Here is a 23,236-nt window from a genome sequence, read left to right on the forward strand (position 1 = left end):
CCGGGACTGCATTCAGCCCGCACCACGCTGGTACTGGAAGCTAGCGCCCCACCGCGCTAGCAGTGCGCTCGCCACACGCCACTACGGGAGGAACCATGGGGTGTGAGCTCATGGGGACTCCCCTCAGTGCCCATCGGCTGCGGTGTGGGAAGTGAGCGGGGCAGAGCTCATTTTTAGGGGCGTGATGGATGGGAAGAGCATTTTTACCGAGAAATTCCTGGCCACCACACCGGCCAAGGCGTTCCGGATGCACTCCGCCACCTCGCAGTGACTTCTGAGTGGTTACCTTCTGACTAGTGGAGTTGCAACTTGACATGGCCGATTCGCATCCGTCCAGCCCGGCTCAACGTTTCCCCTCCTCACGTGGCCCAACAGCCTCGGAGACAGTCGGAAACAACACGTGACTTCTCACCGTTGCCTGTTCCCCTAGGTCTCCAGGACCATCCAACCGGTATCTGGAAACGACCATCGTGCTGGTGTGCACGTTCCCCAGACCCACACCCGTTTGCTGGCCATTCCCACCTCCCGTCGGTCCCACCACAGTAGGTCGCTGGCCCGGATCAAAGTTTTCGCGCCAGCGCACGACCCGCACTACCGACGACAAACACCCTTCCCGCAGTACTAGCCCCTGCCACGACACTATAGCGCCCAAAATGTTTACGGGTAATTTTTTACTTCCATCAACCATCATATCCATACCATCCACAATGTTGAACAGACAATTTGTCCGTGGCTTTTCTGCAGCCACCCCAGCCAGAAACTACGCCTCCACCATCAAGAACTTGAAGGTCACCTCCGACACCAAGGTCATCTACCAAGGTTTCACCGGTAAGCAAGGTACTTTCCACGCCGAACAAGCCATTGCTTACGGCACTCAAGTTGTCGGTGGTGTCAACCCAAAGAAGGCTGGCCAAACCCACTTGGACAGACCAGTTTTCGCAAGTGTCAAGGATGCCATCAAGGAAACCGGTGCTAGCGCCACTGGTATCTTCGTCCCACCATCAATTGCCGCTGCTGCCATTGAAGAAGCTATCGAAGCGGAAATCTCGCTTGCCGTCGCCATTACCGAAGGTATTCCTCAACACGACATGGTCAGAATTGCCCAAATCTTGAAGACCCAGTCCAAGACCAGATTGGTGGGTCCAAACTGTCCCGGTTTGATTGCTCCAGAACAATGTAAGATTGGTATCATGCCTTCCCACATCCACAAGAGAGGTAAGGTTGGTGTCATCTCCAAGTCCGGTACCTTGACTTACGAAGCCGTTGCCCAAACCACCGCTGTTGGTCTTGGTCAATCCTTGGTTATCGGTATGGGTGGTGACCCATTCCCAGGTACCAACTTCATTGATGCCTTGACCTTGTTCTTGAACGATAAGGAAACCGAAGGTATCATTTTGATTGGTGAAATCGGTGGTACTGCTGAAGAAGAAGCCTCCGAATTCTTGAAACAATACAACTTGACCAGACCAGAAGGTCCAAAGCCAGTTGTTTCTTTCATCGCTGGTGTCTCCGCTCCTCCAGGTAGAAGAATGGGTCACGCTGGTGCCATCATCTCTGGTGGTAAGGGTGACGCTAAGTCCAAGATCGCTGCTTTGCAATCTGCCGGTGTTGTCGTGGAACCATCTCCAGCCAGATTAGGTAACTCCTTGTTGGCTGAATTCAAAAACAAGGGATTGTTGTAAACTAAATAGCCCTAGTTAGTGTCGTGGGTCCACTTAACCCAATTAAATCTGGTTATTATACAATTGTCGTGATTCACGACTACAGTTAGATATCCTCGTAGTCCCACTGACATTTTGCGCTGCGCACGACCAAGTTTTGAAAAATTTGGTTCACTTGCACAATGATCAATTTTGAATCACCCGAGTCCCAGAACTAACTACATCATAATGAACACATTCAGGACCTTAATTGGTAGAGCTAGCTCTGGCCGTTTGGTTCAGAATGTCCCTATCAAAATCAACCCTGTTTTTTCATCCCCAATACATATAAATAGAGCATTTTCCAGCACTCCAATTGCATTCAAAACCAACACATCCACCAGAACAAAAGAAAATGTGGAAGATTTGGAAACCTTCTTCAAGTTAATCGGTAGAAGCACCGTGGAACACCTCGACACTTTCGAAGGTGACTTACAAAAGTTTCTCGGTACTTCATCTAAGCAAATGAAAGATTTGGGTATAGACGTTTCGACCAGAAGATATATGTTGAGGTGGATCCACAAGTTTCAAAATGATTTGGAACCATTAAGAGAGCACAAGAGAGGTAAGAAGAAGAATGGTGGTGAAAGAAACGCCAAAACCGTCTTGGCCAAGAGAAAGGCCTTACAAAAGTTGGAAGAAAAGGAGAAATTCAAGCAAGAAGAGTTGGATGCTGAAAATAGAGGTGAAAGAGAGTTCTAGTGGCTTTGTAAGAGTTAGAAGAAGGAGCTTACTACATCGGGCCATCAAACCTAGTGTACTGGACCACGTTTGGCCAGTCTATGCCCCGAACACGGAAATCAAAGACTGCTACTACTGTTTGGCAACTTCGACTATCTGTAATATTGCCATCCTGTACATATTGACTGATAATATAATATTATACATATATTCTGTAGTCTAGCTCAGTAAATGAGCGATTACTGCACACCTGTAAGCAAGCATTCTATATTTCAGGAAGTAAATAACTGCCCTAAAGGAATGCCCTGATATTCTTAACTCTTCAGCTCAACTGAATCCTATTTTCCTGTTGGCCATTGGTGCTTGGTGTGGAAATATCCATCCTATTGTTATATGATCACGTGATGATGTGCGCAAACCTGTTTGTTTACAACACCCCAAACCAACATCCATCACCAAGGATGAACCCCATTGATGGCACCCTAACGTCCTTCATACTTTCGAATACCTCAAGTCCCTTGTCACCATCGAAAAAGCAAAACTTATTCGCTCAAAATCCAAAAGAAATCGAGCATCTTGCCACAAACTACATCCAATCTTGCCTGGCAAAAGACCATACTACAACCTTATCGAAATGTTTTAAGAGTTTATACTTAATACCCCAAGGTCTCGAACAGTCAATTTTAGTGTTTAAGAAGCATCATGTGTTTATCATACAGCTTTTGGAATCCAAAAACTTGACCGAAGCATTGCACGAATTATCATATCTCTATCAAGGTTTAAACAAAGTCATTCATGGCAAAAACATCGGTGTTTATGGAGCTACATCGGCAGAACTTTTGCTGGGTATTCCCTTCATTGATAGTGTGAATTATCCCCTTATAAATCTAGTGGTGGCTTTCCACTTTTTGGTGCTACAATGTCTATTGCAACATATATCTGTGAGTATTAGACAAGTCGTCGCCGGGAAGGATAATTTCGTCACTTTGGATGTATTGAAAATAATCCCATCAATGTTTTTGGATAATCATCCTTTCATGAATTGGATAAGAAGCTCCTACACAAATCAAGAAAATATAGTGAGGTATAAAAATAATTGCATAAAAATGATCCGGGGCTTTGTGAAGATATTGGACACATTATTGAAGATTCCTCACCTCTCTAACTTGCAAGTAAATCGGTCATGCCTTGTGTTGAAATTAGTTCAACTTACAGAAGATGGGACGTGCATTGAATCCATGACAATGAGCCATGATCTTTTACCATTTCTAGAAGATTTGAAATTGTCCAAATGTCCAGTGTATGAGTTAGTATTTGATATGCTATTCTCTCAACAGGCCAAGTCTTCTTCTACGGATGTCATTGTTTCTCTAGAACTGTTGGTCACAACGTTCACTATAGGAAACATCAACAAACTCAATCTACAATTAATCAATTCAAGTGATAGAATCATAAAGGAGGAGAGAGTGTTTGAATTAATCAAGCGTATCACATTGACCAGTCGACCTGAATCCTTCTTATTCGTGAAGACTATTGTATCTTGCATTGCCAGTACTAGCATCGTTGCGAAAAGACTTTCAAAATCCCATTTGTTATTGCTTGATCATTTCACTGTTTTTTTGAGGGATGCTACTCATGACGAAGGTTCGCACGCTTCAGCTTTTGTCGTGTTAAATCAGCTTCTCGAAATATTCAAGCATTTCAATCAAACTAAAAGGATCAGAAATTTGTCAAACATATACTTCGGCGTGGGCTCCAGATTTAAAGCTTTTGAAGCATGCAAGTTAACAATTGATCTTGAGACGCTCATTTACTTGAAAGATCCTTCAAATGGCAATCTTGAGTACTTGCAACTCAAATTGCAAAAGCTTTTAAATTGCATTCATCAAAAAGATCAGGTATCAGCATTATTGACAAATTACTTGAAAATAATAGAGACAAGTGAGCTGGCAGTAAATCAACAAACTGTACTGGTCATTGCAAGAAATATTCTCAATTCGCCTGATCTTGCAATTCCATTACTAAGCTCCAGCATGTTCACTAACAAATTCAAAGCATTGGTAGCTATCCAACTCTTCAAATACTTTGAAAAATCAGGAGACTGCCAGCAAAAGACTTGTGCCGCCAATGTCTTGATGCAAGCTTTGATAATTGATGAGAAGCAATTGAACTGTATGATCCACTTCCACTATTTCAATATCAACGGGTTGAATGAATTGGTTATAGGGGAAGATGAAACTTATATTGATTATGAGTATTCTATGGTGTCTGCCGGTCTATTGGTGCATCATCTTATTCACTTTAAGTGGGAAAACTCGAAGATGGAAAAGGTTATTGCCATGTGTGTAAAATGGGTGGAAACTGAATGTGCCGATTCTGTCGACACTTTCAGTTTGGAAGTATTCAAGTTTGTTTTGTCATTTTTGATGCATAATGGATTAACTGGCCAAGTTTTAATCTTGATAAGGAAGTTCAAAAGTGCTGTTTCATCTTCTGAAATTGATCTTTGGTTGCAAAAACAAGTATATGTATGCCTTTCAAAATTATGCCTCTGGGATGATTTGTCTAGCTGCATTTCTCAATGGAACCACTTACTCAAAACTGGGGGAATAAGTTCACTACATGAAATAATGAGTTTTAATATGGCACAACTTGATTATTTGGTGTCTATTAACAATTTTACTTCAGCCAAAGAAAAGTTCACCAAAACACTAAAGGTACTAAATTCTAGGCCAGAATTTGACCTAGATAATGATAATAAGTTGTCGATGATCCAAAAGTTGAAGAATTTATTACTACTTGCCACATTTCAATTGCGTTCTTCATCACTCAATTCACAATTGCAAAAGCACGCAGATTCATACATGAACTTGAAGGTTTGTATAAAGTTACTTTACTCCATAATGAAGAGTACATCCGCCAACATTTCGAAAGACATTCATCTAGAGCTTAAGTGGGAAACAACGACACTTCTATTCGAAGCATACAAAAATATATTGAATACTTTGAAAAGACTAGGAGTGTCCAGAGAATTCATATATTATTTGAATGAGTTTAAAAAGGTTAATGGTGCCAGTGATATTCCCTTGATTAATTGTTTGAATCACTTACAATTGACACTTTACAGCATGCTTATCAAGAACGAGGATGGATCTTCAACTCATTTTGCAAAAGCCATGGAGTTCACCAAGCATACTTTGGTGCAAGAGAACCATTCAGTGATCGTTTGCAAGAACAACTTGATGAGGCTAGCCCATGGGGATTCATTCCCCTCCTATAAATCATTAAGTATGCTTAGTGATTATATTTTGGAACGTCTTCATACGAAAGATGACAATTTTGAAACTGATTGCTACTACTTGACTTCAATATTAGAAGAAATCAATTTGGATGATAAGGAATTGAAAAAATCTTCACCAGGGAATGGTTCTTTTATTTCAGTAGTCATCTCCTCTAAAAGCTTAATCAAAAATTCCATCAAAGCATTATTACAGAATCCGATCTACAATCAACTTGACAAAGCGGTAAAAACAATTCCCTCGATTATTAGTGATGGTTTGACAGATTTGAATTCAATCAGCAGAGAGATTATAGATGAACTCATCCAGTACAAGGAAATCTTGCTCTCCAATGTTGCACACATATCAAAATTGACAGCCTATGAGCTTGACTACTATTCTAAAGTGTTCAATCAATGTCTCTCAGCACTATCATCCTTAACTATATTCAGAATGGAAACAACGTTATTGGTTGACTTATATTATCTTCAAGAATTTGCGGCATGCCTTCCCTTCATGAATGAAAAGCTAATTAGTAACAACTTCAATGGGCCTACTGATCTTCTTCCCAAGGAAATTTCAGATCCAATCGAAGCTGATAGCTTTTCTAAACTGTCCATGGCTTTCAATATCGACCTAAATCTATATTTGCCTGATGGTTGGTCTATTGTAACAGTCGATGTTTGTGGTAGTAGTGGTGATTTAATTTTGTCCAAATTCGTAAAAGGGCACCATCCATTCTTTCTAAGACTTCCATTAAGACAATCAAATGGGAATATTCAGTCTTTCGAGGATATTAAAGAGCTGTTTCAAGAAATCATAAAACAGAGTAATTTGTCAACAAAGCGAGCTACTACTTCTAAAATCACTACCAAAGAAGACAGGAAATCTTGGTGGAAGTTGAGATTTGGATTGGATTTGAAAATGAAGCACTTGTTGGAAGATGTTGAAAATCATTGGATAGGTGGTTTTCAAGGCATATTCTATGAATTTGAACAGGATTTGATTTTTGAAAAATTTAAAATTGACCTTCTTAAGGTAATCAATACTTATCTTCCCACTAGAAAGTTAGTGGCAGATGCAAGGTTCATGGAGCTCGACGATCATTTCATAAAAATATTTTACTCTTTGAAGGGCTATGTCAAAGAACAAGTGGATGACTTATTGTATTATGTCATTGATACTCTTACTTTTCATGGTGAGAAGAATGAGTATCATAAAATAAATTTCGAAAGGTTGCACAAGAGCATCGAAAAATTGTTTGACAAATATTTTAATTTAAGATCAAGAACAAGAGGTAAGAATCATGTTGTGTTAATTCCTAGTAAGGAATGTGCATTTTTTCCTTGGGAATCGATGCACTGTATGAGAGGAATTTCAGTTTCAAGAATGCCTTCTACTAAACTTTTATTGGATCTACTTAAAGGAAGGTCAGAATTTTCAATCGATATCTCATCTAATCTATACTACGTGATAAATCCGAGTGGGGATTTAGTTCGCACACAGCAAAAACTAGGACCCGGATTCAAGGAGAATCAAAGTTGGCATGGTTTAATAGGTGAAAAGCCGCAAGAAGAATCATTCCTCTCGAACTTGTTCAACTCCAACTTGTTTGTTTATCTGGGTCATGGAGGGTGCGATCAATACTTCCGAACATCGTCATTATTTAAAAAATGCTTACCCGATGGGCCCAGATTACCACCAAGCTTACTTATTGGATGTTCTTCAGGAGTGTTGCAAATGAATGGATTATTGCAACCGACCGGAAATGTGTATAATTGGTTGGTTGGTGGTTGTCCTATGGCATTAGTAAATCTATGGGATGTCACTGACAAGGACATAGACCAGTTCAGTTTATCGGTGTTCGACAAATGGGGTCTTTTCAACGGGAATAAAGACCTTAATATTAGTGAAGCTATTCATCAAAGTAGAGAGAGCTGCAACTTGGCATATTTGAACGGTGCTGCACCAGTCCTATATGGATTGCCATTCTACATCAAATAAATAGTAAGATATGTATATATATATAGTATAGAGTTAAATTTATAGACAGATTTCATCTGAATGAACACAAGAGGTGATAAAACATGTTTTGCGTAAAATCAAATGATTATTCCTTCCAAACCCAGCATATCCCTTTCAATATGAGGCAGTGTGTCATATCATATTTATCTCGATTGGGCAAAGAAGTGTCAATTTTCATGTTTTTCAACAACTTGCATATTTCAAAGGAAATTGACTGGGCAAGAGGAAATTCGATCAGTTGGATTTCAGAGGACGAACTTGGATTTTCCCTTGTGCTCGTGTTTATTTCAATACCTCCAAAGACACCTAATAAACAAGTCTAATTTGATGATAATTGTATCGTTGATAACTTGCCCCTGACTACATTTCTTAAGCTACTAAGTTCTTTCAGAATCTTGAGATTTTCCCAGTATTGTTGTGCTTTGGGGCACAGGTTGATTCATCAGGGATGCAGTGGTTCTCGGATACGTGGTTTAATAGTTGTGTACCATCGATAGCCCCTAGATACTTAAAACTGAGAATTTTGAGTCTGATACAAAATTCTCTTCATCCTTCCATTCCTAAGTCGGGAACTTCGATCAGCTCAGGATGAGTGCCTGTTCCTTGACTTCTTTCGCGCCCGTTAAGACGACCAAAATGGCCGTATGGAAAACGGGTTGAACATCCCATCCTATAATATTGCTGAGGATCTGAACGTTGAGGTAGCCTCCAGATGGAGTTCTGGAGTTGTTTTTTTTGCGAATGGGAAGTATATTATATACCTATTGCAATGGATAACACACCATTATAGTCAAGCCGTTATAATTTAATTGATTTTTGAATTTAATTTTGTTTTTTGATGATTTTTTGCAGGACAACCTTCTCGCTGGTTGAAAATCGGTAAGATTTTTTGGATTAGTCAGTTGCGTGTGTACATTATTTTTCTTTATTTCGCAAATTCTACAAATAGGCAACTTGTCCGAGCGGTTAAGGAGAAAGACTTGAAATCTTTTGGGCTATGCCCGCGCAGGTTCGAGTCCTGCAGTTGTCGTTATTTTTGATTTTTGAATATAACGAACTTGATTGAAAAACTGTATTCGAGTAATGTGCTAGATATATCTAAAACCTACATATTTATTCAAACCTTATTATTGGATCTACAATGAATTTGACTTGTATCTATTTTTCTTTACTCTCTATTGAAGGTGATTAATTAAATCATCCAAAGTCTCAACAGTTTCGGTGGGATTTGCAATCCAGACGGTACAGGCACTGAGTCTAGCTTTGAAGTCGTTGGCTCCCAATGAAGCGAATTGATCACCAATATGCAAACTTTCACTCTTTTGAATAGGGCAGATGTGATCATAAGACTCGTCCTGACACAAATACTTTTGCAATGATTCCACCCCTAAACTCTTATCACCTATATCGACCCAGACATCAGCACCTCCATTGAAAGCGCACACCTTGATATCTTCGGTTGGGATTCCGTCCTTAAGGGCAGATTCTGGGTCTTCATTATCCATAAACTCATTAGTGACCGTATCATCAGATGTGTGAGACAATATTTCCGAAAGCTTCAAGGAACACGAAAGTACCATTTCCTCCAAATGTTCTCTAAGAATTTTGTAGCCAGGATTTGGAATGATACCAGCGGATCTTTCCTTCAAAATAATGGTGGTATGTTCAACCAATCCAAACTTATTTTGCAAGTGTAGGAAATGCTTGTGGATGGTTTGCATAATATAGCTGACCTTTTCCTTGTTCCAGCTCTTCATGATAGGCAAGTACCAGTCTCCTGCATCAACGAACTTCAATCTTTCCAAGTTACTGTCGTATCTGAACAAATAGTTTGATTCACCTCCCATGACCAACATATTCTCCTTTTGTTTGGCAGTCAAGACGCTACTGTTCTTGATGGCATCAATCAATCCCTTCAATCTTTCGTAATATTTTTCTGCTCCCAGTTCACCAGGGTAGCCAGCTGCCGTTACGACTCCTATGAAAAGGTCCAACGATAATAAGGCCACAAGTCTCTGGACAATTGGATCGTCTTCCTGCAAGGACTTACCGTCATCGTAAAGAGTGACATCACCATCAAATGTGATCAACTTCAACTTGGAGCCGACCTGTGAATGTCTTCTATAGATCTTGGTCAATGCCAAGATTTGGGCGGTGTTCAAGATCATTCTGACATCATTGAAGGAAGGGCTGACCAACCTTCTCTTGGAAATCCCTCTCCGTTCGTCCTCGATCAAAAACGCCTCGGTCAAGGGCAATGTGGTGAAGAACTTGCCCACGGAGGGCACCAATCGTCTCAACCTACTCTGGGCCAAAGGCCTGTTGGTCTTTTGGTTGGAGTCATCGATTAATATGGTGTGTTCAATCAAACGTTCCACGTCTTCGAAGATCTCCTGGTATCTCTTTTGACACTCCAAAGCAATTTCCGAGTCCTGTTCCACGAGATACTGCTCGTACTCCTCAATGGAGGAGTAGTGGTGGCTCATGCCGTGGGAGTAGTTCTGGACGTCGGCATGAAGGACGAATGGCACTGCAAGAAGGCTCTTGATCCATTCAATAAACTCGTCACGACGGTGACTCTTGAGCGCGTATTCCACTCTATATCTGGATGTCATTATTGGAGTATGGTTGAGGTTTGGACCGATAGATGGTTAGTCTTTCGAGATGCACTGAACTTCTAGTAAGAAGATATTAGGCGGTGTGTGGAAAGTTAGCAATCCGATCGGAGTGGCCAATTTGTGGAGAAGTGCGACGGCTGCGGTACAAATTAGAGCGTGGTTGCGGGGGTTGCCGAGTGGGTCCAACAATAGCAGATATAACAAGAACGAAGTATCCAATCGGTGAATAAATAAGCTCGACAATTGTCGAGTAGAGTGATTGACAGGGTCCTCGTGGGCATGCGCGTTTAAGTGGTTGGGAACCCAAACTGGTTATCATGGATCAATCTCAGCCGAGTGGGGCCCACGCCCAGAGTGGCTAATTCACCGAGGGCGCGAAGGGCATATTGAGATATTGACTAGTTTTGAAATTGTTGACGTATCTATATAGTGAGCAGCCAGTAGGTGGTGGTCTAATTCAGTAGCATATCTGGAAAATTCCCAAGCTCCACTAGTGTCCAAAATATACTCTTCTACTAGGAGCCAGTGCTTCCGAAATTATCATTCATTTACCTGAGCGTAGCTCTCTATTATACACTTACAAACCGCTTTGGGCTCTTCTTCTGTCTCTTTCTTCAGAAATAGACAACTTGATACCCTTACCCTTTGGCAAGGAAACGTGGGGCTTACCAGCTTCGGTACCAATGACAAACACGTTGGACAATCTGGTAACGAAAGTGTTTTCCAAGGTGTCCTTGATGTGGACCAAGTCGAAACCACCCTCGTGCTTTTCTCTGTGGGTGATAACACCAACTCTACCCATGTTACGACCACCAGTGACCATAACTAATCTACCAGTGTCGAACTTGATGAAGTCAGTGATCTTACCAGTGGCCAAGTCAATCTTGACGGTGTCGTTAGCCTTGATCAATGGGTCTGGGTATCTGATGGTTCTACCGTCGTGGGTGACAACGTATGGAATACCTCTCTTACCTAATTGGACCTTCTTGACCTTACCCAACTTGTAGGAAGCTTCTTCAGCAGTGATTCTGTGGACAGCAAATCTACCCTTGACGTCGTAAACCAATCTGAAGTTTTCGTTGGTGGCCTCCAAGGTGATGACATCCATGAAACCGGCTGGGAAGGTAGAGTCAGTTCTGACCTTACCGTCAACCTTGACGTGTTCTTGCATCAAGATAGCCTTGACTTCTCTACCGTTCAAGGCATACTTAAGTCTGTTTCTCAAGAAGATAACCAATGGTAAGGATTCTCTCAACTTGTGGGGACCAGCAGATGGTCTTGGAGCGTAGGTACCGGACAATTTGTCCAACATCCAGTGGGATGGAGCTGCTAATCTCTTCAAATGCTTCTTTCTATCAAAGTTAGTTACAGTTCTACGAGTAAATTCATGCGCTAGCGAACACAGCTTGTCTGATAACTGCATGGGGTCAAAATGCCAGAAAATTGGTGATAAGTTCGTTACACAACTCGATTAAACACATCATAACACAAGGTCAGAAGCTCGTTCACGTTCGGTCATAGTAACAGACACATATTCGGTCTTTGCTGACATCTTAATCCCACATTATCACGACAAGGCTCCCATCCAAGTCAACAACAGTGACTGGTAACTCTAAGAAAAATCTTAGGATGGTTCGTTTCCACGTACCCTNTAAACAGGGTCTGTACTCCGATATGTTCGTCTAGCTCAATGATTTCTCATGAGTGTTAGACATACGGGCCTCTTGCCATTTTGGATAATATGTATGGATGATTGTCATAGTTAGCGAGGGTCCCTACTTATATACTGAATTTTTTGGGATGCGTGCGCGAGCAGATTTGGTGAAAGAATTTTCATCTGCACATGATGGATATAACATCACGTGAGTAATAGGGCACTAACCCTGTTTTGTGGGGTAATATTCTATCTCCCATATTTCCAGATCCAGACGCCACTTATTGTACCTAGAGGAGCAACAATTAAATCGTAAATCAAAATGTATGACTAAGCGGAACAATCTTTAATTCTAATTATTGGAGGGGATTGAAAATGTACAGAGGGGAATAACCCAATTTGCGATATTATCTGCTTTAGCGGGCCCTGGGCCACAATGCACCAAGGTTTGCCTACGTATTTTATTCTACTATGCATTAAACCTATAAATCATGTTCTTACCATATCCTGTATGAAAGTAAGTTTGGGTGAGTTGTGGGGTAATCGGTCCTGAAGCCGTATTCATTGATCTTGCTCATACCCAAAGGGAAGATTGCTAGAAATGCGAGCATCCCGGAACCCCAGAAGTAGCGGTCTTCAAGCATCCAGTAGATTGTTATTCAATCTAAAACACGGTGTTTTTAGGGTCGTCGTTGCTGGTGGATGGCATGGCAGAGGAGCCAAATGGACTTGCTTCAGTCGATGCCTCAATTCCTCCATTTTGTTGATCCTTTGGAGGAGTGCTTATGGATAATCTTTCAGTGCGAGCCCTGCGAGTTTCTCTTTCAACTTCAGTACCAGTCATGACCTTGATCCAGTCCACCTTGAGCGAAAATGGACCGTATTGCTTGTCCAACAAACCCACTCCGATAGTTTTAATTTCAGCCTTGTTGATCTCACTGCCATCTTGGATCACTCCCCAATTGGTCATGACAAAGTCTTGGAGAGGGATCACTACTGTTTCCCACTCACCAGGATGGTTAAGGAAAAGACGATGCTGGAAGAGATCGGTGACCAAGGGAGTGTTTGCCTGAATGTTCACCAAGTACTTGCGACGGTCGCCCTGAACTCTCAACACCACTGAGCTCAAGTGAGACCAGTCCCAGTAGCTGTTTCCCGACAACCAAGACTCCTTCTGGTCCTTGGTGCGGAACATGGCGTAGCCAGATCTGGTGACAGCTGGGTTATCCTTTGGCAAGTCCAAGTTCAAGTAGCCATGGAAGTGGCCGGCGCCAGACTCAGCGTCCACGTTGAAGTTGGCTGTGGAAAATCCACCCAACTCTTGGTCTGTTCTGACCATGATGGAGTCGAGCGACTCCTGGGGTTGGCTCTTGAAGTCCAACACGGTTTGCACCGTCTTTCCCATCTCGTGGCCCTTGGTGAAGAGGCCGCGGAAGGTGGAGTTCAATCCCAAGTTTCTCAATGACATGTTGTTGTGTGTGAATAGATAGGAGGAGGAGTGTGAACAGCTATGAGGAAATAAATGATAGGTAGAATAAAACTTGCCCCTGAATTACGTACCCATCCCAGCTCTTTATATAATGATCTCATTTTCATTTGTAAGACCGGGGCGTGCGCGGCCCCGGTTCGGAGTTGCCTCCCCCTCTTTTGCACCCCTCCTCCTATCTGCTCAGGAGTTCGGAGTAGATTGAAGGGGTTGGAAAAGGTGGAGATTTGCACAACAATGGCTCTGATCACCTGGCTGATCCCCACTTTTGATTGGCTCACTCTGGTGTTATCGGGGTCACTGGTGGATGGCGTGGGGCTGGCACTACCTGGGGCGGTGGGGAAGGGCCATGGCTCACTGGACTACGTCTGCATGGTGATGGGGGCACACAAGTGGAGGCCCCGCATGGTTACTGGGGGTGGAATATCATGGAGGTTGATTGGTAAAAAGAATGTCAGCCTTGTGGGGCTAGGGCAAAAAGATATTCCGATACCGGGAGTCGAACCCGGGTCTGCTCGGTGAAAGCGAACCGTGCTAGCCGTTACACTATATCGGAATGATTGATGTTTGAATTGCACACGTGATGGACATGTTATATACAATAGAACCACGTGATCTGATGGCTCTGCCCTGCACTACATCAAACACGCCAGATGATGCTATATTGGGTGGCTGGACCAGTAACCTATGGAGCAGATGTCCATACCCTGCTTCGGCTTGGCTGAAAAAGAGGCGCTGCTCGGTCTAGACCCGTGGGTGTTATCGCACCTTCTAAAATTCTAGATTTGGTACAAAACTCCGACAAATCTACTCCGAAGACTGCATTCCGGAAGAAACGGAAACAGTGCCTCAGGAGCCCGAACTCCCCTCCTCTCCACCGCCTTATTAGGTTAAGGGTTATTTGTTTGCGGGTGTCAAATGAGCCCCCTCTCCTCCTCCGAGGCCAGAACATAGCGAGAACATGCAATTGTGCATGGCCAGAAGCACTGTTTTTCACTCCGAGATTGACAGCTTGATGGCAATGAAAATTGTCAATTGGGTACTTCACAACCCTGGGGGCCTAATGCTTCGGTACAACCCAGCCAACCCTCCAGCACCCCACCGTGGTGTTCTAGCCTCCCTCTAACCACTCATGGGAAACAACCACCACAGTTTGATTGCTTGGCCCCTCGCTGACCGTCTCCTCATTTGCGAAGCACATGCGCCATTTACGAGTTGGCGCAGGGTCGCACAGACACCTTCGCCAGACACGAATTTGACATTTATGGCTGGAACAATCTTGTATGCAGAGGTGTATATAACGGGCCATTCTCCTGATTTATCGCCTGATCCACCCATTTGACCACAACAAAATGCCCACAAACTCAAGCTTTTATGATCCATCCTCGGCTCCCTACCTTGACCCGAGCACCGACCGTCAAGTGGTGTTCATCACTGGGGCCAACTCGGGAATCGGCTGGTTCGATGCCTTGCACCTCTACCTCCACGGATACATCGTGTATATCGGAGGTCGGACTGAGTCCAAGGTCCTCAAGGCCATTGAGGATCTCAAGCAGGAGGCTCAGAAAAGACATGACAACAAGCATCCATTGGGTGAGTTGCATTATCAGTACATCGACTTGCTTGATCTCTCTACCGTGGTCCTGGCAGCCAAGGAGTTTTCTGCCAGAGAGCCAAAGCTCCATAAGCTCATATTGAACGCGGGCATCATGGCGTTGCCATACGAGCTCTCCAAGGACGACATCGAGATCCAGTACCAGGTCAATGTTGTGGGCCACTTCTTGTTGACCCACAAGTTGGCACCCCAGCTTGAGGCTGCGTTGGAGGACGGCCACGTACCACGGGTGGTCCATGTGGCCTCTGTGGGCCACTACGCTGCGTTCAAGTACTTCCACCCTGGAAAGCCTGTGCAAAGGGGCCCCGACTTGGTTTCCACCTGGGTGCGGTACGGAGTGTCCAAGTCGGCCAATATTCAGATTGCTCGGCTCCTGGCCAAAAAGTACCCGAAAATCCTCAGTGTGGCGGTCCACCCGGGGCTTGTGGTGGATACCGAGTTGTACAATCGCTGGAAGAACTTCTCCTACATCGGGGTGTTCACCAAGGGTGCTTTGACAGCAGCAAACTCGGTGATTGGGGTCACCTTGGAGCAGGGGGCGCTTTCCACCTTGAAAGCGGCATTGGATCCTTCCCTCACCGTTGCTAACGATAACGGTAAGTATCTCACCACAGGAGGTAACGAGGGAAGAGCCAATCACGTTGCAACCAACGAGAACAATGCAATCCAGACTTGGGACTGGAATGTGGAGCAGTTGAAGGCCAGAGGCTTATGGTGAACTATCAAACATAGACAATCAATACAAGTAGCAAATATTTAGAGAACGAGTTGGGACTGAAAAGTGCCTCTTAAGTATAGGTTTAACTAGAGAACGAGTCGGAGTGGATTGTGCCTCCAAAGTATACTAGTCGATAGACGTGGGATGTGGATGAGTGTGACGTGTTACAGCGTCGCTCGCGATCTTCAACTAAAGTTACGTATCACCATGACAATCGTGTCGTATATCGGAGCCCCGCAACCTCAATATACTGTGGGAACCTCGACCCCACGTTTCAAGGTAGTGGTGCTGGTGGGAGGGGACCCGGGTCCGACCTTGGAGAACTCTCCACGTGACCGTATCTCCACGTGACCGCGCCCCCTAGTTTGCATGATCATCTCTTATCGGTGCAAATAGACCATAAGCTATCACCAGTTGTTCTTAGTGTTGATCAGAGAGCAATTGACTTCAGTATACCACACCTAGTTGAGTTTCCATCTCAACCATATCTGCCATCCAGCCCCATTGCCTCGCAGTCTTAGGGGCGTCGATTCAGGAGTTATCCCACACTTAACCACCTATCAAGATGGTTGTGCTTTCCTTATTGACGTAAGTACTAACGTGATTCTCCTGTAATAGTTTCACATATTAACCTCAGTAACCTTGTATCCACGGTCTACCCCGTCATTGCGTCCTACAAGGCGTTCGACGAATACAGCAAAGTGGCAAATGAGATCGCCTCCTCCCAGTTCAAAATCGGGGGCGTTACCGTTCCCCTAAATCTCGTATTCAAGCAAGCAGCAACAGAACCAGGAACTGAGGACCGTGCTCTCCAGACCAGTTTGATAACTATCCAGAAGTGGTTCATCTACTGGGTGGTTTTGGCCACAGTCCAGTCTGCTGAGACCTTTTTGTTTTTGCGCCATTTAATACCTTTATACTCATTGATAAAGTTGTCCTTTTCGATATGGTTGCTCTCTCCAATGGTCACCTTTGGAAGTGCCACTCCTGATACCACAAAGGCGTTCGACAATACCGAGGATTGGACCAAATTCAGCCAAAATGGTTGCGGCTTGGTCTACTTCTCGTTTATCAAGCCATGGATAGAGACGAAACTTGTCAAGTTCGATGTGTTTCCTCAAAAGCTCTTCACTGATGCTAAGAAATTGGCAGGATTGGGCTTCAGTAATACCCTGATCGAGCAAGCGGTCAAGTCATCGCAACAAGGTCCCGAAACTGGCCTGGGTGTATCGGAAAGTGGGATCTTGGATAGCTCCTATGTCATGGTGAAGGACTTCACCAGCAAAATTGGCTACGCGGGTGAGAAGCCAGGAGAAGAAGAAGAGGTAGAAGGCGACGGATTGAAGCAGAGACCCCAAAAGAAAAAGGGATGGCTTTGGTAAGTAGTTTCAGAGGAGAGGTAGGTTCTTCTGACAATTACTTTTGATACCCCGATTCGTTAAGCAGAAGACAATCCCACTTCTATCTTGGTCCGCTGCACCTTTGAGGATGCTCTGGTAGCCCCCTCTAGAAATAACGCTGAATGACAAGGGATTGGTTTTCGTTAGAGTGTTTTATACACAACGGTTTGTAGTTACTATATGCAATACATTCTTATATACATGGCAGACCTAGGTATAGGTCCCGAATCTATAGACTAAATTAGTCGTGACCTTAAAGACCCAAGAACTTGCCCACCAAGTCCTTTTCAGTCTTCTCTTCAACTTGAGCAGTGTGTTTCTGCACATCAGTTTCTCCTTGTTTTCTCCACTTACGACTAACGAAGGCATCTGGCAATTCTGGAGAGGCGTACATGCCGTCGAAACCTTCAATTGGTTTCAATAAGTCTGAGCCCCTACCGTTCTTCAGTTCGATGACCTTGACTTCGTTTCTGTAATCGTTTTCGGCTTGTTCCACTAATTCTGGAGAAACCTCAGGCCAAATGAATGGCTCAGCCATATCCACGGTCATTTTCTTGTATTGTGGCAATCTGTAACGAGCGTATGCAAATGCATCTCTTTGGAATCTACCGTGAAGTAATTGCACAGTGACGTTTAATGCTCTTAATCCGTACACGTTCCACAAGTAGTCTCTCAAGTCCATCTTGTTCATGCTCTTTGGCACCAAGAACTTGGCCTGGTATGGTGTGTGCTTGGCGTTGGGTCTGAGCAAGCAGATTCTTCCACTAGGGAAGTAAATCTTGTTTTCACCTACTCTGAAATGGGGTTGCCCAGTCATCACTTCCTCCTGGTACTTCTCGTAGTTTCTTCTGGCGATGGCATCGCTGTTGGATCTGTACTTTATTGGCACTGGCTTGCCTGCTTCGATATATCTCTTCTTGATCTCGGTGTTGGGAAACAAGGTGTCGGTGACCGATTGGGAGATCAATGGTTCCCTTTCCTTTCTGAACCCAACTCTGGGTTTGTCCAACACGACGTCCTTGACATTGATCTTAGGGTATGACTTTGGTGTCTGCTTGTAGTGAAGCGCTCTCTTCCATATATTAGAGAGGAACATGATGGCCTGAACGATGGAGATCCGGTGCCAGGTTGAGTTGTGTGTCTGGTAGTCTGTAGGCTGAAAATTTCTCTTTGTGTAACGCGACACTGGTGGCGTGCGCGCACCGCTAAATTTTTCGCCCATACCATACTCACCCACAAACTAAACATCCACGATAAGTGGCAAACTTCAGAGGGCGTTGATCAATACCCATTTATCATTAGATATCACTGAATCGCGTGGAAACTAGCAGCCATGTCTCAGGACCAACAGAATGATCCGTACTTCTACGAGGATGACTCCAATAGCATCACCCCTGAAGATTGTTGGACTGTCATATCGTCATTCTTTCAAGAAAAGGGTTTGGTGTCACAACAGTTAGACTCGTTCGATGAATTCATTGAGTCCACCATCCAGGAATTGGTCTGGGAAGACTCCCATTTGATCTTGGATCAGCCAGCCCAACATACCTCCGAACACGATCATGAAAATAGAAGATTTGAAATCACTTTCGGTAAAATTTACATTTCCAAACCAACCCAGACCGAAGGTGATGGTACCACTCACCCTATGTTCCCTCAAGAAGCAAGATTAAGAAATTTGACCTATTCGTCTCCTTTATACGTGGATATGACCAAGAAAGTTTTCAAGTCGGATGATAACAATAAGAAAGACAATGAGCTCGAATGGATAGAAGAAAAAGTGCATGAGGAGGAACCTGTCACAAAGGTATACTTAGGTAAGGTGCCCATCATGTTGAGGTCCAAGTTCTGTATGTTAAGAGACTTAAGTGAACATGAATTCTACGAACTTAAAGAATGTCCTTACGATATGGGTGGTTATTTCGTCATCAACGGTTCAGAGAAGGTTTTGATCGCCCAAGAAAGAAGTGCTGCCAATATTGTTCAAGTTTTCAAGAAGGCAGCACCTTCCCCAGTTTCTCATGTGGCAGAAATTAGATCAGCCTTGGAAAAGGGTTCCAGATTAATTTCGTCGATGCAAATCAAATTGTATGGTAGAGATGATAAAGGAACTTCAGGAAGAACTATCAAGGCAACTTTGCCTTACATTAAGGAGGATATTCCTATTGTGATCGTCTTCAGAGCTTTGGGTATTGTGCCTGATGGTGATATCTTGGAACATATCTGTTACGATGCCAACGATTGGCAAATGTTGGAAATGTTGAAGCCTTGTGTTGAAGAAGGTTTCGTTATTCAAGAACGTGAAATTGCCCTTGATTTTATCGGTAGAAGAGGTGTTTTGGGTATCAGAAGAGAAAAACGTATTCAGTACGCTAAGGATATCTTACAAAAAGAATTGTTACCTAATATCACTCAGGAAGAAGGGTTTGAAACCAGAAAAGCTTACTTCTTGGGTTACATGGTCAACAGATTATTATTATGTGCATTAGAAAGAAAAGAACCAGATGACAGAGATCATTTTGGTAAAAAGAGATTGGATTTGTCCGGTCCATTATTGGCTAACTTGTTCCGTCTTTTATTCAAAAAATTAACCAAAGATATTTACAATTACATGCAGAGATGTGTTGAAAACGATAAGGAATTCAACTTAACTTTAGCAGTCAAATCTCAAACTATTACTGATGGTTTGCGTTATTCCCTTGCCACTGGTAACTGGGGTGAACAAAAGAAGGCCATGAGTTCGCGTGCAGGTGTCTCCCAAGTGTTAAACCGTTATACTTACTCTTCTACTTTGTCACATTTAAGAAGAACTAATACTCCTATTGGTAGAGATGGTAAGATTGCCAAGCCAAGACAATTGCATAACACTCACTGGGGTTTGGTATGTCCTGCTGAAACTCCAGAAGGTCAAGCGTGTGGTTTGGTCAAGAATTTGTCCTTGATGACATGTATTTCAGTTGGTACTCCATCGGAACCAATCTTGTATTTCTTGGAAGAATGGGGTATGGAACCATTGGAAGACTATGTTCCATCCAATTCGCCAGATTCTACCAGAGTATTCGTCAATGGTGTTTGGGTAGGAACCCACAGAGAACCAGTTCAGTTGGTCGACACCATGAGAAACTTGAGAAGAAGAGGAGATATTTCACCAGAAGTCTCTATCATTAGAGATATCAGAGAAAAGGAATTTAAGATTTTCACCGACGCAGGTAGAGTTTACCGTCCATTGTTCATTGTGGATGATGATGCTGAATCTCCAACTCGTGGTGAATTGAAATTGCAAAAGGAACACATTCACAAGTTGTTGAATTCAGAATACGATGAAGACTTCGATGAAGATGGTCAACCTTCATACGGTTGGTCTGCTTTGGTCAGTGACGGTGTCGTTGAATACGTGGATGCAGAAGAAGAAGAAACAATTATGATTGCCATGACTCCAGAAGACTTGGAAGCGTCAAAGAGTGATTTGGATGAATCTGAACAAAAGACCTTGCAAATGGAAGAGCAGGAAATTGACCCTGCTAAGAGAATCAAGCCAACTTTCAGTGGATCTACTCATACTTTCACTCATTGTGAGATTCATCCCTCAATGATCTTGGGTGTCGCCGCTTCTATTATTCCATTCCCTGATCATAATCAGTCTCCTCGTAACACTTATCAATCTGCTATGGGTAAGCAAGCTATGGGTGTTTTCTTGACGAATTATGCTGTCAGAATGGATACTATGGCCAATATTTTGTACTATCCTCAAAAGCCTTTGGCAACCACCAGATCCATGGAACACTTGAAGTTCCGTGAATTGCCAGCTGGTCAAAATGCAGTTGTCGCTATTGCCTGTTACTCGGGATATAACCAAGAAGATTCGATGATTATGAATCAATCATCTATTGATAGAGGTTTGTTCAGATCTTTATTTTTCAGATCTTATATGGACTTAGAAAAGAGACAAGGTATGAAAGCCTTGGAAACTTTCGAGAAGCCTTCAAGATCCGATACTTTAAGATTGAAACATGGTACCTATGAGAAGTTAGATGATGATGGTTTAATTGCACCTGGTGTCAGAGTTAGTGGTGAAGATATTATTATTGGTAAGACTACCCCAATTCCACCAGACACTGAAGAATTGGGTCAAAGAACTCAATACCATACCAAGAGAGATGCTTCGACTCCATTGAGAAGTACCGAATCCGGTATTGTCGATCAAGTCTTGTTGACTACCAATGGTGATGGTGCCAAGTTCGTCAAGGTTAGAATGAGAACCACTAAGGTGCCACAAATCGGTGATAAGTTTGCTTCCAGACACGGTCAAAAGGGTACTATCGGTGTTACTTACAGACATGAAGACATGCCATTCTCTTCTCAGGGTATCGTTCCAGATTTGATCATCAACCCTCATGCTATCCCATCTCGTATGACGGTTGCGCATTTGATTGAATGTTTGTTGTCCAAGGTTTCTTCTTTGTCTGGTTTAGAAGGTGATGCATCGCCATTTACCGATGTTACTGCTGAAGCAGTCTCCAAGTTGTTGAGAGAACATGGATACCAATCTAGAGGTTTTGAAGTCATGTATAACGGTCATACTGGTAAGAAGTTGATGGCTCAAGTTTTCTTTGGCCCAACTTATTACCAAAGATTGAGACACATGGTCGACGACAAGATCCACGCTAGAGCCAGAGGTCCAGTCCAAGTCTTGACCAGACAACCAGTGGAAGGTAGATCCAGAGATGGTGGTTTGCGTTTCGGTGAGATGGAAAGAGATTGTATGATTGCTCACGGTGCTGCCGGCTTCTTGAAGGAAAGATTGATGGAAGCCTCTGATGCTTTCAGAGTGCACGTTTGTGGTATGTGTGGATTGATGAGTGTTATTGCGAACTTGAAGAAGAACCAGTTCGAATGTCGTTCATGTAAGAATAAGACAAACATTTACCAAATTCATATTCCATACGCCGCCAAGTTGTTGTTCCAAGAATTGATGGCCATGAACATTGCACCAAGATTGTATACAGAGAGATCGGGGGTTTCAGTAAGAGTGTGAGGTTGCCCTGGGGGTACATGTATTAATAATGTGAGCTAGTAATGCTAGCGATGCTAGCGAGCTAGCGGTCGTAAACCCATTTTGGGAATGGGTGTTGAATACATAATGTATTTAATTAAAACATAGAAAAAATATAAGTATTAATCGAATTCGAAATGAGCAAGGGTAGTAAGATATCCAATGTGACGCTGGATGAACTTCATTCAGTTCCATTTGTCTTTGATCAGTATTTTCAATAGTCCTATATTTTTATTGAAATGCTAAGATGTACCTTTAATTGTTTGCTAGTGTTTGTTCCCCCATCGTTCTACATTCGATACGTAATCCTGTCTAATATTTACAATCCGATATTTACATATATATGGGCCCGAAGCTTGATAATGAGCAAAGACTGGCAGGATCCTAGACATATCCAGCCTAAGCCTGCTTGTTCGGAAACGAGCAGTATCGCGTACTTCTTTGGCCTGAAGCACTCAGTGCTTGAGGTACTTTTCTCTAAGCTCGGTCAAATGCTTTTCCTTTCTGTCCAACTCAGCAGCCTTAGCCTTCATCTCCGAAACTTCATCGGCAAACGCTATCAAGTTCTGCTTGTAAGGATGCTCATCACCATCATACACTTTCAATCTGTCCAATCTGTCCAATCTTAACTTATTCTTTGGAATCATACCTTTCACGGCTTTCATCAAAACTTCGCTGTAACCCTTGTTAGCAATCATTCTCTCCATAGGAATGAGCTTCAAGGAACCCGGACGGGTGTTGTGGGTCCAGTAATGCTTTTCTTTCAACTTGTTACCGGTAACTTTCATATGGGCAGCATTTGTCACCACTACGTAGTCGCCATGGTCGTTATTAGGGGAAAATGTTGGTTTGTGCTTTCCTTGCAATGTTATGGCTATGCTGGCAGCAACACGACCCAAGGTTCTTGGATCTGAGGCCAAGTCGATGTGATGCCATACTCTGGTCAACGCAGCAGCCGAGTTACCTATTCTTTGGGACATGGTTGAATTAGGGTAATGATGAACGTAC

At 43.2% G+C, this 23,236-nt stretch overlaps 11 protein-coding genes and 2 non-coding genes across 13 annotated transcripts; 7 read left to right on the forward strand and 6 right to left on the reverse strand.

Moving 5' to 3' along the window:
* Nucleotides 1–682: 682 nt before the first annotated feature.
* LSC1 (succinate--CoA ligase (GDP-forming) subunit alpha) lies at nucleotides 683–1,702 on the forward strand. The gene has a single exon (XM_020208067.1). The coding sequence runs from the start codon at nucleotides 708–710 to the stop codon at nucleotides 1,680–1,682; it is 975 nt and encodes a 324-aa protein (XP_020062696.1). The 5' UTR covers nucleotides 683–707; the 3' UTR covers nucleotides 1,683–1,702.
* Nucleotides 1,703–1,994: 292 nt separating this feature from the next.
* CANTADRAFT_32799 (mitochondrial 37S ribosomal protein mS41) lies at nucleotides 1,995–2,402 on the forward strand (the record flags this gene model as incomplete). The annotated part of the gene is made up of 1 exon (XM_020208480.2): nucleotides 1,995–2,402. A coding segment is annotated over one exon (408 nt), but the record flags the coding sequence as incomplete, so codon positions are not given.
* A 440-nt stretch (nucleotides 2,403–2,842) lies between these two features.
* On the forward strand, nucleotides 2,843–7,663 carry ESP1 (separase; the record flags this gene model as incomplete). Its single annotated transcript, XM_020210609.1, has 2 exons — nucleotides 2,843–3,573; nucleotides 3,631–7,663. 2 exons carry the CDS (start codon nucleotides 2,843–2,845, stop codon nucleotides 7,661–7,663), a joined length of 4,764 nt encoding a protein of 1,587 aa, XP_020062698.1.
* A 969-nt stretch (nucleotides 7,664–8,632) lies between these two features.
* Nucleotides 8,633–8,714, forward strand: CANTADRAFT_t222. Its single transcript has one exon. It is a non-coding gene; the product is annotated as a tRNA-Ser (tRNA).
* A 145-nt stretch (nucleotides 8,715–8,859) lies between these two features.
* ISN1 (IMP 5'-nucleotidase) lies at nucleotides 8,860–10,299 on the reverse strand (the record flags this gene model as incomplete). The annotated part of the gene is made up of 1 exon (XM_020211893.1): nucleotides 8,860–10,299. One exon carries the CDS (start codon nucleotides 10,297–10,299, stop codon nucleotides 8,860–8,862), a length of 1,440 nt encoding a protein of 479 aa, XP_020062699.1.
* A 580-nt stretch (nucleotides 10,300–10,879) lies between these two features.
* RPS42 (40S ribosomal protein eS4) lies at nucleotides 10,880–12,033 on the reverse strand (the record flags this gene model as incomplete). Its single annotated transcript, XM_020211894.1, has 2 exons — nucleotides 10,880–11,654; nucleotides 12,020–12,033. The coding sequence occupies 2 exons, from the start codon at nucleotides 12,031–12,033 to the stop codon at nucleotides 10,880–10,882; spliced, it is 789 nt and encodes a 262-aa protein (XP_020062700.1).
* Nucleotides 12,034–12,481: 448 nt separating this feature from the next.
* CANTADRAFT_27325 (uncharacterized protein) lies at nucleotides 12,482–13,531 on the reverse strand. The gene has a single exon (XM_020208068.1). It carries the CDS (start codon nucleotides 13,422–13,424, stop codon nucleotides 12,621–12,623), a length of 804 nt encoding a protein of 267 aa, XP_020062701.1. The 5' UTR covers nucleotides 13,425–13,531; the 3' UTR covers nucleotides 12,482–12,620.
* A 395-nt stretch (nucleotides 13,532–13,926) lies between these two features.
* CANTADRAFT_t226 lies at nucleotides 13,927–13,998 on the reverse strand. Its single transcript has one exon. It is a non-coding gene; the product is annotated as a tRNA-Glu (tRNA).
* Nucleotides 13,999–14,681: 683 nt separating this feature from the next.
* On the forward strand, nucleotides 14,682–16,256 carry CANTADRAFT_316097 (uncharacterized protein). The gene has a single exon (XM_020208408.1). The coding sequence runs from the start codon at nucleotides 14,795–14,797 to the stop codon at nucleotides 15,773–15,775; it is 981 nt and encodes a 326-aa protein (XP_020062702.1). The 5' UTR covers nucleotides 14,682–14,794; the 3' UTR covers nucleotides 15,776–16,256.
* Nucleotides 16,257–16,340: 84 nt separating this feature from the next.
* CANTADRAFT_23694 (uncharacterized protein) lies at nucleotides 16,341–17,157 on the forward strand (the record flags this gene model as incomplete). Its single annotated transcript, XM_020206990.1, has 2 exons — nucleotides 16,341–16,363; nucleotides 16,413–17,157. 2 exons carry the CDS (start codon nucleotides 16,341–16,343, stop codon nucleotides 17,155–17,157), a joined length of 768 nt encoding a protein of 255 aa, XP_020062703.1.
* Nucleotides 17,158–17,428: 271 nt separating this feature from the next.
* MRP20 (mitochondrial 54S ribosomal protein uL23m) lies at nucleotides 17,429–18,271 on the reverse strand (the record flags this gene model as incomplete). Its single annotated transcript, XM_020210469.1, has 1 exon — nucleotides 17,429–18,271. One exon carries the CDS (start codon nucleotides 18,269–18,271, stop codon nucleotides 17,429–17,431), a length of 843 nt encoding a protein of 280 aa, XP_020062704.1.
* Nucleotides 18,272–18,362: 91 nt separating this feature from the next.
* Nucleotides 18,363–22,446, forward strand: CANTADRAFT_315886 (DNA-directed RNA polymerase II subunit RPB2). The gene has a single exon (XM_020208407.1). It carries the CDS (start codon nucleotides 18,509–18,511, stop codon nucleotides 22,208–22,210), a length of 3,702 nt encoding a protein of 1,233 aa, XP_020062705.1. The 5' UTR covers nucleotides 18,363–18,508; the 3' UTR covers nucleotides 22,211–22,446.
* A 237-nt stretch (nucleotides 22,447–22,683) lies between these two features.
* CANTADRAFT_55640 (mitochondrial 54S ribosomal protein uL13m) lies at nucleotides 22,684–23,208 on the reverse strand (the record flags this gene model as incomplete). Its single annotated transcript, XM_020210471.1, has 1 exon — nucleotides 22,684–23,208. One exon carries the CDS (start codon nucleotides 23,206–23,208, stop codon nucleotides 22,684–22,686), a length of 525 nt encoding a protein of 174 aa, XP_020062706.1.
* Nucleotides 23,209–23,236: the final 28 nt, after the last annotated feature.

This window comes from Suhomyces tanzawaensis (assembly GCF_001661415.1).
Source record: "Suhomyces tanzawaensis NRRL Y-17324 unplaced genomic scaffold CANTAscaffold_7, whole genome shotgun sequence".
In the NCBI taxonomy this organism is placed as follows: Eukaryota; Fungi; Ascomycota; class Pichiomycetes; order Serinales; family Debaryomycetaceae; genus Suhomyces; species Suhomyces tanzawaensis.

What these genes read in the sequence shown, in the direction of transcription:
- LSC1 (XM_020208067.1), top strand. Translation starts at nt 708, where the DNA reads ATGTTGAACAGACAATTTGTCCGTGGCTTTTCTGCAGCCACCCCAGCC.
- CANTADRAFT_27325 (XM_020208068.1), bottom strand. Translation starts at nt 13,424, where the DNA reads ATGTCATTGAGAAACTTGGGATTGAACTCCACCTTCCGCGGCCTCTTC.
- CANTADRAFT_316097 (XM_020208408.1), top strand. Translation starts at nt 14,795, where the DNA reads ATGCCCACAAACTCAAGCTTTTATGATCCATCCTCGGCTCCCTACCTT.
- CANTADRAFT_315886 (XM_020208407.1), top strand. Translation starts at nt 18,509, where the DNA reads ATGTCTCAGGACCAACAGAATGATCCGTACTTCTACGAGGATGACTCC.